The following is a 10,662-nucleotide window of genomic DNA, read 5'->3' as shown; positions in this document are numbered from 1 at the left end:
TAATAATGTAGCTCTAACACTATGTGTGTGTGTGTGTGTGTGTATGTGTGTGTATGTGTGTGTGTGTGTGTCTGTGTGTCCTTTAATGCTATATATATGTCCTAAGTCATTTACTTTCATGGCACTAAGAAGTATTATTGCTATTCTCTTAATTCTTCTAGATTTTTCGTTTGAAAAATGGGGTGAAGTGTGGACCATTAGTAAGAATGGCTGCTTTCAAATCCCTTCATGTCCAAGGCACCCTTCATACTTATTATCCTTTATCAACCAGAGACACATAACTTTTGTTGTTTTCAATTTAATTTATTCTATGCAGTTTAAAGTGAAAGTTAAAACATCATACAAACCACAGAAGCTTTATAGTACTGACCAGTTTTAAAACAAAAACAGTGAATGATCATTTACACACATTCCTCATCTTTAATTTTACATCTTGTTATATATACAAAGGTACTATTAAAACACATAATTCTAATTATTTATAAACCTATTGTCAAGCAGCAAGATGGCAATGCATCATAGCAGAGCACAGAATATTTCCTTCAAGGAATCACAGCAGCAGTATTTGGTGAATGGTTATGCATAGAACCAACTTGGAGGATCGTGTTAAACATTCCCCATAAAACAGGTAGCACATGTACACCAACAAATGAAAAATGTAACTTTAATTGACATAAGATAAAATGTTACTCTTTACACTTTAAGTTAAAAACTATAGGACACTTTAGAAGCAGACAATACAAGGTGCTTTAGTTCTAGACTTCACAACAGAACACTATTCCATTAGTCGCTTGAGAGTCCATAACCTCTGAGGACTGCTCAATGGCTTTTTAAAGTCAACCTCAAATATAAAAAGCACTTTAAGTTTACCAGTCAAAATCTAGATATCAGTTACATCTTACGTTACAACATACTACTTGAGAAAACTGACTTTTAAAAAAGACTGCATTGTTGACTAATTTCAAAGATTGTTGCTCTTAAAAGTAAAAATGCACCACTTTCAAATCTTTCAACATGTTTTAAGATATCATATTTTGTGAATCCATTACTTTATATATTCCAAACCTTCAGCAAAATAAAATTAAAATGGGTTTTAAACCTACTATCTCTAAAGAAATGGGTCTGCATGTCTGTGAAGTGGCTGTCCACCGCACAGCAATATGTTTGTTTCAACTATGAAAATATCACTACAAAATCCATCAAGTGAATTTTATATTCATTTTGATGGAAATATGAAAAACCTCATTTAACAGCACTACACAAATATTTAGTGTTTTTGGCATTTAAATCAGAGCAATGCAACCAATGCAATTGGTACAGGCAATTTTCACAAAAAGTTTCAAAGGCAAAACAATTGGAAATGAATGGCTGGTTGGGAAGGAAATAAAACAACCTACCAGAGTCCTCAATTTTAGAATTAATCTTCAAAAGATGGCATGCTGATCACCATCATCCTTTGTGAGGGGTTAGACAAGATTCTAATACATGTATGTGTTTTTAATGCTTATCAACTTTTAAGCTCTAAAATTAACCACAGGCTAGTCCACCTCCCACTGAGACTGCAAATGTAGTTGTGATGCAGCTCCGGTAAGTTTAGCTACAAAAGCACTAAAACAGGAAAACAAACACTATACCACATAAGTAATTCTGCGTTAACTATCTTGCCTTTCTTAGTGGCATTAAGAAATATGTACCATGGTAAGTGTGTTGTGAGGTGCACGAAGAGAAAAAAGTTCTAAACAAAGGATTTGTTTATAGATCTTCATATTGGCATCAGTGATGTTTCTTTACCCTCCCTAAGTGAGAGTCTAAGAGCTAACTAGTATGCTTTTAGGTATATTTCACAAGTTAAATAGAGTATTTCTTAAAATTACATAAAATAAGACATGTTTGAAGCATAAATGTCAATAAATAATGCCAACATATATACCTCTACAAAGGTTAACCTGTATTAATTTGGGCATGACCCTTGTAGATTTCAGGGGGAGAGTTACATCAGCCATCATTCTTTAATAGTGACATAACAAGAAGCTCACCAGCTATTTTAAGTTTTCCAGCAACTATCATATAAACCTTAGGTATCCACCATAAAACAGAATCCATAGTTCAAAACAATAGACTATGAAAAATCTAATTTAAATATCCTCCCAGTACCAAATAATGCCCCCAAAAACTTTTGGGGGCATTATTTTTTTTCTGATAATCATTTTAAGATGATATTTAGCTAGTAGGAAGCATTAAAATTAACGCTTGAAACCGTCACTGTTTTGTTATGCCCTAGAGTCACATAAAAATAGAAAATTGTATCTAATAAAGAAATGAAGACAGAGACTGTGCCTCACTCTCAGCTGCTAGGAAATCTTCCCCTAGCAAACACATAAAACTAAAGTTATGTTCCGTGAATTCTCGTTTAGTATCTCCAAGAGCTACAATATAGCAAAAAGGTGTTCATCACAAACACTGGGACAGAGCCAGTGAACTGTTAAACAAAACTCTAAGCAAGAAGTATGAGGTATCAAACATAATAACACACCATCATAAAATAGAGGTTAAATAGATATTTTGTGATGACTAGTCCTTAATAAAGGTTAAGAAAAACATAAAAAGAACTTGGATTAATAAAATAAGTTGGCTTTGCATTTCATTCTTGTACAAAGCAGGTAACACTAAACAGGAAGGTTGTTTAATTCACATCTCTCCTCCCTGGTAAACATTCAGCCCAGAGTTCAGTTGAGACAAACACGGAAACCTGGCAAGAGAGTCATTTTACAGCTAAGCGGGAATTTTCACCCACTACTGTTTTCCTCAATACGCATTACCTTTGAGGTCTTGTCACTGAATTGTTTGTGAAGAAGTGTTTTTCTCCACAACACATTCCTTGAGCATAAAGTCCTCCTATACAAAGGGAGTAACTAATCCCACTCTTCCTACCAAGTAGAAGATAGTTCTTAGATTCCTAAGTTACTACCCTAAAATCTTGGTTACCCCCTCCCCCCCAAAAAACATGTGTTTCACAGAGGATAACAAGTTTAACATTGTAAGAGTCAGAATCAAATTCCCCAATAAATAACTGCTATCTTAAAAAGAAAAATAAATTCACAAGCTACCATTTTTAATTTAACCTAAGACACTACCAATTGTTAAGATGCACCATATGTATCACTAAGAAAAAACACTGCCCATTAAACTATGACACAATGCTTTCATATCACAGAAAATGTTTGTATTTATTGAAACAGCGCTTTGAGTTAAACAGATTTTTATCACATCAATCTTGTGCATATGTAATGAAAATGTGTGAAATAAATTGGTTAAGTTATAATTATAACTTCATATTCTGAATCCAACTCTTCTGAATCACTTTTCAAACCACAGTCATTGATGTCTGCATTTTTCCACAGAACGTCTCTCCCGGTGTTGTCAAGAGTACTGGTTATGCAGCACTTCTTGAAAGAGTGCTCCAACACTGTCTTCTGTTTAATGGCAGTGGGGAGCTTGGGACAAAACGATGTTTGGTGCCTTAATGATAGTCCTGCTCGACGCATGAATCGGTCACACCAGCCTCTTGTGGCTTTGAATTTTGTTTCATCAATTCCTAGGGTTTTGGCAATTTCTCCTGCCTTCAATTGCATTGCTTGGCGTGTGATAGGCAATCCTTTCGCACGTGTCTCACTGATGAAACGTAGTACAGCTTCGTCTACTTGTGGGTACCTACCTTTCTTAGGTCCCGTAAAACATTTTGTTGTTGCTTTGCAGGAAAATATGGAATTGCGATCATTTCTCCAGCGACGAATATTTGCTTCACTAATATCAAATGTACGCCCTGCTGCTCTGTTTCCATGCTTTTCTGCATACACAATAACTTTTCGTTTCAATGCTGAATCATAGTGTAATCTTTTTGAAGACATTTTAAAATGTCAATTAAACCTGACACATTTGATACCAACAAAACACATGTTGGTTAAAGGGATGACACGATGACAAGCTGTAAATTCGCACATGCACATGGTAGGAGCATTACATGACTATCACCTGGTTGACAGTAATGAGATGCATCCCAATTTCAGATAAGTTAAAATGGGAAGAAAAATGTACATTTTAGGGCTAACAAAATATGGTTTTTCAAGCCTTTAATGTTTACCAGATCTGCACCAGTGCAAGAAAATAAGCCCAAAAGCCAAGGAATAAGTGTATAAGTAGAAAGCTAGTGAAACAAAAGATTATCTTTAAGATGAAATTTATAATAGTCCAATTTGGTTTCAGTTCCCTTTATTTTTATATGGCTTACATGTAAATCTTTTTTAAAATTCGACTTAAAATCCAATACAAATGTTCTTCAGTCATTAGTAAATTTCAAAGCCAAGTCACTAAAAGACAGAAGCTGGCAACTGCCTTTTCATCCTTCACAAGTACAGGACTATGTCAGGGGTCTGTGGCCTTCATCAGCAGGTGCCCTCCTTTGGCGAGCGGATCTGATTCTGTGTGGAGAGGAGGAAGTGTCTTCTTCAGTTTCAGACCCTGAAGGCTCATGATCTCCCTCTTGGGATCCTGTGTCTCCCACCAGTTCCCGGAGAAACTTGAATTTTGATAAAAAAAGATGCCATACAAAATACCAACCTACAGAGAAAGACAAAAACATTAAGAAAAGTTATTATATACAATGTTATCAATTCAGAATGTTACAGTTAATGGGGGGTATATTACAAAATACTATATAAAAATACACATAATTACAAATATATAATGATATAACAAACATTTTTTGTACAAGGAATGAGGATAAACTCTGGGATTACAGTAATGACAAAAACAGTCTCTACCCTCATAGAATTTAGAATTCGGGCTGAGTCTATCTACAGTAAAATCATAATGAGTTTATGATATCTAAGTAAAAGTGTTACTTATACTAAAATCAAATTTTTGAGAGCATTTTTCTGGGAAAGAAAGAATTCACTTTGCCATTTACTTGGACTTTCATATCTCGGTGCTATTTATTTACTAAAAGCAAGTTTGTTTCAATCAGAATCCATAAGGCCTTAAATAGCAGGACTTAACTGCACTATGATGAAAACTACTCAGTCAGGACCAAGCTATTCGTAAGTTTCTGGAAATAATTTTTCAAAGAAAATATATTTTCTTAAATTATATGATGAAAGACTAAAGCCACGGCACCAATATCTTAGATTCAAGATGTTTAAAACACAGATTTTTAAAATACGATATCTTCACATCAATGTCATTAAAAAGTATGACTAATTCTCTTTTAACAAAAAAAAAACAAGTTTTGTTTTTGCAAGGAGTAGTAAAGGTTTTTAAATGTTCGCTAATAAGGAACAAACATTAATCAATAAAGGAACACACACAGGAGAAAACCTCTGAACCTATGCTTGGTTGCTCTAAAATGTTAAGAGCATAAAATAAACTAAATTAACCACACTAACAAGGTTTTCATGCTTACGTGTTTTCTTGATGCTGTCTACTTTAAAGACTCTGGTTGCATAGAACAGAAATGAAACACAGCATATTTTGTGAAAACAAAATACAACCAGCTTTTCTAGCCCAGTGTTAATCCAGGCCAAGATAAACGGATACATAAGGGGAGTTTCTAATTTTACTTTTTTTCTTATTATCTCTGGAAAAAAAATTACTATAAACCCCTTGACACTGAAGACAAACTTCAGAGATTTAATCCATTTCTCAAGTTTTTGCTTTAAGCTTGAGTGCTGAGTGTTACCTGAACCAAATCACAAATATTTTTTGGTCAACTGTGTGTTTGAGTAAAGCACCCAACTTTGTAAAATATTATTTTAATGATATTCCAAATTAGCATCTTCTCTCTTTACCCAAAATTCTGTGTAAAACAGGCAGAGCGAATTAGTGGAAAGAACACCAAGAAAGAAGTCAGGAGTTCCAGTTCTGACAGAATATTCACAAAGCTATAGTGAGGAATGAATGAGAAGGTATCAAAAGGGCTTAGGTGCCTGGCATTAGGCATTTTCTAAAATGCTCAATTGATGTCAGTTGTGGTTGTCCATAGGCAGTGGGATCTGAGGTAACTTCTGTTGAGTTTTTAAATTGAGATGTAATTCACATACCATAAAATTCATCCTTTTAAAGTATATAATTCCGTGTTTTTTAGTATATCCACAAGATTGTACAACCGTCACCACTACTGAAGTCCAAAACATTTTCATCAACCCCAAGAGAAACCTCATACCCATTAACAGTCACTCCCCATCCCTGCTCCCACTTGCCCCTGGCAACCACTAATCTACTTTCTGTCTCTATGGATTTGCCTATTCTGAACATGTCATTTTAATGGAATCATACAATACGTGGCCTCTGTGTCTGGTTTTTCAAACTCAGCCCATGTTTCCAAGGTGTGTCCATTGTGTTGTAAGCATCAGTACTTCATTTCTTTTTATGGTTGAATAATATTCAATTTTATGTATATATTACATTCTGTTTAAGGATTTATCAGTTGATAGACATTTAGAAGTTTCTACTTTTGGCTATTATAAGAAACAAAGTTGCCACTTTTTGACTGCAATGAATATTTGTGTACAAGTTTCTCCATGAACATATGTTTTCATTTATCTCGGGTGTATCTATCTAGAAGGGAATTGCTGGGTCATATGTGACTGTGTTTAAACACTTGTGAAACTGCAAAGCAGCTTCAACACTTTACATTCCCACCTGCAATGTATGAGGTTCCAATTTCTCTACATCCTCGCCAACACTTTTTATTGTCCATCTTTTTTATTACAGGACTCCTAGCAGGCATGATGGTATATCATGAAGCTTTGATTTGCATTTCCCTCATGACTAATGATGTTAAACATCTTTTCATGTTCTTATTAGCCATCTGTTATCTTCTTTGGAGAAATATCTATACATTTCTTTTGCTCATTTTTTAAATTTAGTTGCTTGTCTTTTTATTATTGAGTTGTAACAGTTCTTAGTATATTCTAGATATTAGATGCTTATCAGGTATATGATTTGCAAATATTTTCTCCCATTCTGTGGGCCGGCTTTTCACTGTCTCGAAAAAGTCCTTTGAAGCACCTAAGTTTTTGATTTTAAGGAAGCCTAATGCATCATTTTTTCCTTTGTTTGCTTGTACTTTGGATGGCATATCTAGGAAACCACTGACCAATCCTATGTCATGAAGATTTACATCTATGTAGCTCTTCTAAGAGTTTATAGTTTTGCTCTTAGATGTAAGTCTTCAATCCACTTTTGTTAATTTTAGTATAAGGGAGGGGTCCAAATTCATCCTTTTGCATGAGGAAATCAAGCTGTTCCAGGATCATTTGTTGAAAAGATTATTTTCCCCCACTATTATATTATCTTGGCACCTTTGTCAAAAAGCAATTGGCCATAAATGTTACAGTTTATTTCTGGACTCTCAATTCCATCCCATTAACCTGTATATGCCTATCATTATTCTAGTTGCATACCATGTTGGTTACAGTAGCTTTATACTAAGTTTAAAAATCAGGAAATGTGAGTACATCAATGTTCTTTTTCAAGATTGTTTTGACTATTCTGAGTCATTTCCATGGGAATTTTAGAATCATCTTGTCGATTTCAGTAAAAAAAAAAAAAAAAAATGGCATCAAGAATTTTGACAGGGACTGCATTTAATCTGTAGATCAATTTGGAGACCCACCTTGTTTTTTTTAAAAAATATATTTCTCTGTACTTACCAAATTTTTCCACAATGAAGAAAACATGGCTTTGGTAATTGGGATAAATAAGAAAGAAACTGGTAAGATAAATCATGAATAGTCTGTAGACTTATATTTTGTAAATACCTCAATGCCATTAATTGGCCTAAATTAACATGGTCAGTTGACTTCAACAAATACTAAGGAAAACTTCTCTTAACTCTTAGGTTAGACTCGAAAATGTAACTTAAAAGAACTCACTTGATCAGCGTATTGTGCTAAACAGATATTACAGTGGTAAATTTACTATCAGAGAATTATAATCTTTCTAAAAACTGATAGTCTTGATTTCATTAAAACCAAAGATTCCAACAGTGGCTACAATGTATAAAATGACCATAAAGAAGAGTGAGGAAGTCTTTTGACTGAAAAGGCTATGATAAAGGGCCTCACCACTGGGGTTCCCGCCATAAAGTACTATAGTGCTCTTGGGATGGTTAAGAAAGAGTAAGTCTCTCAGCACAGAAATCTACAAGGTAAGGAACTAAGGACAGCTGTAGCTTTCAGAGGCTTGGGATACAAGAGCATTCAGCTAGATCACAGACTCTCTCTTCCCCAATTTTAGTAAGAGGAATCAAAAAAATATTTTTGGTAATCACTGCCAGCAACCAATGTAAGGGATTCAATCTCAAGTCAAAATTCAGAACCAGAATGTGGTATCAATGAGAAAAACTCTTAGAGTTTGGAGAGGCAAGTTATGGCTACTATCCCCACTCCCCTCCCCACCCTGGCCAGCTGAACCACTCCAATTCCATACTGCTGTAATTTTTATCCTCAAATCTGGAGAGAGGTAAGCTTGAACAGTATACATTTTTCTCCCAATTCTGTCTGGGTATAGGCTGTGTGAGGGCTGGGGGAAAACATGCAGTAGTTACACTGTTTCTCACAAAACACTGTGAGGTATTGAATTCCCCTAATATAACTAGGGAGCTCATCTACTGGGCAGCCAAAAAGAACAAACACCCAGTTGTTTTGTTTTGTTTTGTTTTTTTTACAATGACTACTGTAATGATAGGTTGGGAATACAAAGGAAAGAGATAAATTGTAGTTTAGATAAGAATTGCAGTAAATTCACTAAATTGAGGAAAGTTCAACAAGTCGTCCTCCAAGTAAAATGACTAAGTTCTTACAGAGGTGTAATTTTGGGGAGAGACAGGAGGAGGACAGGAAGACGGGGTGTTTCCATATCATAATACTTAGGACTAGTAAGATCTGATGCTTCTACCACAGGCTGTTTATCAAAGAGTGTTCATAGTCTGAACAAAGGATGAGACTAAAAATGCCAGGTAGTCTCAATGGGAAAACGACACATGACACATCTGTTTTGAGAAAAAAAAAACATTATTAAAGCCCCAAGGAATACATACCAGGAAAAGTATGACTGAGCAAAGAATAAACTAAGAAAGATATTACTGTGCCAGATACAACTGCCAATAAGCTATTCAACTGCTATGTTAGATATGACAATAATAACAACTAGGAGGCATCACACTACCTGAATTAAAAATATACCAAAAAGCTAGAGTAACCAACACAGCATGGCACTAATATAAAAACAGACACATAGACAAACGGAACACAATAGGGAATCCAGAAATAAATCCATGTATTAACTGATTTTTGACACAGCCACCAAGAACATTTAAGTTCCTCAAAAAACTAAAAACAGATTTACCATATGATCCAGCAGTTCTACTGTTGGTTTATACATCCAAAAGAAAGGAAATCAGTATATTCAAGAGATATCTGCATACATGCTCATGTTTATTGCAGAACTATTCACAATAGCAAAATATGAAATCAACCTAAGTGCCAGCAATGGATGAATGGATAAAGAAAATGTGGCATAGATACATAATAGAATACTATTCCGCCATAAAGAATAAAATCCTGTCATTTGCAGCAACATGGATGGAGCTGGAGGTTATTATGTTAAGTGAAATAAGTCAGACACAGAAAGACAAATATCACATCATCTCACTCATCTGTGGCAGCTAAAAAAGTTGATCTCACAGAGATAGAGTAGAATGATGGTTATCGGAGTCCGGGAAGTGTTGAGGTGGGGAGCGGATGAAGAGAGGTTGATTAGTGGGTATAAAAATACAATTAGAGAGGAGGGAGGCAGAGGAAGAAGGCCAAACAGAAGCCTCCAGTGATAATCCCCCCCCGGTAGCAATGCCAAATTGAACAACTATCCACACAAAAAAGCACCTCCATAAAAATCAAAAATCAGGTGAACGATCACAGTACCTGGTTTTAACATCATATTAATAAAAGAGGCACTGAAGAGGGTAGGAAAGATAGTCTTGAAATGCCTACACTACCCTCCCTCCCCTGCCAGCAGCAGTCACATGCCATGGAAAGAGAATCTGTATGCCTGGGGGAGGGACAGCACAGTGATTATGGGACTCTGCACTGAAACTCAGTGCTGTCCTGTCACAGGAGAAAGCAAGACAGGACAGAACTCAGTCTGTACCCACAGAGGGAGCAGTTAGACCAGTCCTAACCATAGGGAAATTGCCCACCCCAACAACTGGAACCTGAGTTCCAGCAAGCCCTACCACCATGGGCTAAAGTGCTTTGGGGACCTCAATAAACTTGAAAGGGAATCTAAGCCACAAGGACTAAAATTCCTAGACAAGTCCTGGTGCTGTGCTAGGATGGGCTTGGAGCCAGTGGACTCAGAGGGCACACAACCTAGTGAGACACCACCTGGGGCAACCAAAGGAATGCTTGCATTACCCCTCCTCAACTACAAGCAGTACAGCTCACAGGTCTGGGAGACACTTCTTCCCTCTGTTTGAGGAGAGGAGAATAGACAGTAAAGAGGACTCCGTCTTGCAACTTGGGTATCAGCTTAGCCATACTAGAATAGGGCACCAAGCAGAGTCATGAGGTTGCCATTCCAGGCCCTAGCTCCCAGCTGACATTT

At 36.0% G+C, this 10,662-nt stretch overlaps 1 protein-coding gene across 1 annotated transcript in view; it reads right to left on the bottom strand.

Moving 5' to 3' along the window:
• Positions 1 to 282: 282 nt before the first annotated feature.
• The window catches only part of SMIM13 (small integral membrane protein 13), a 43,402-nt gene continuing 33,022 nt past the window's right edge, over positions 283 to 10,662 (bottom strand). Inside the window, exon 2 of the mRNA XM_004043271.5 lies at positions 283 to 4,617. Within this exon, the coding sequence (XP_004043319.1) occupies positions 4,418 to 4,617 (200 nt within the window). The 3' untranslated portion in view covers positions 283 to 4,417. The remainder of the gene's footprint in view (positions 4,618 to 10,662) is intronic.

This window comes from Gorilla gorilla, chromosome 5 (assembly GCF_029281585.2).
Source record: "Gorilla gorilla gorilla isolate KB3781 chromosome 5, NHGRI_mGorGor1-v2.1_pri, whole genome shotgun sequence".
In the NCBI taxonomy this organism is placed as follows: Eukaryota; Metazoa; Chordata; class Mammalia; order Primates; family Hominidae; genus Gorilla; species Gorilla gorilla.
Note: the sequence above shows the minus strand (reverse complement) of the source record. Positions and strands in the feature narration are given on the sequence as shown.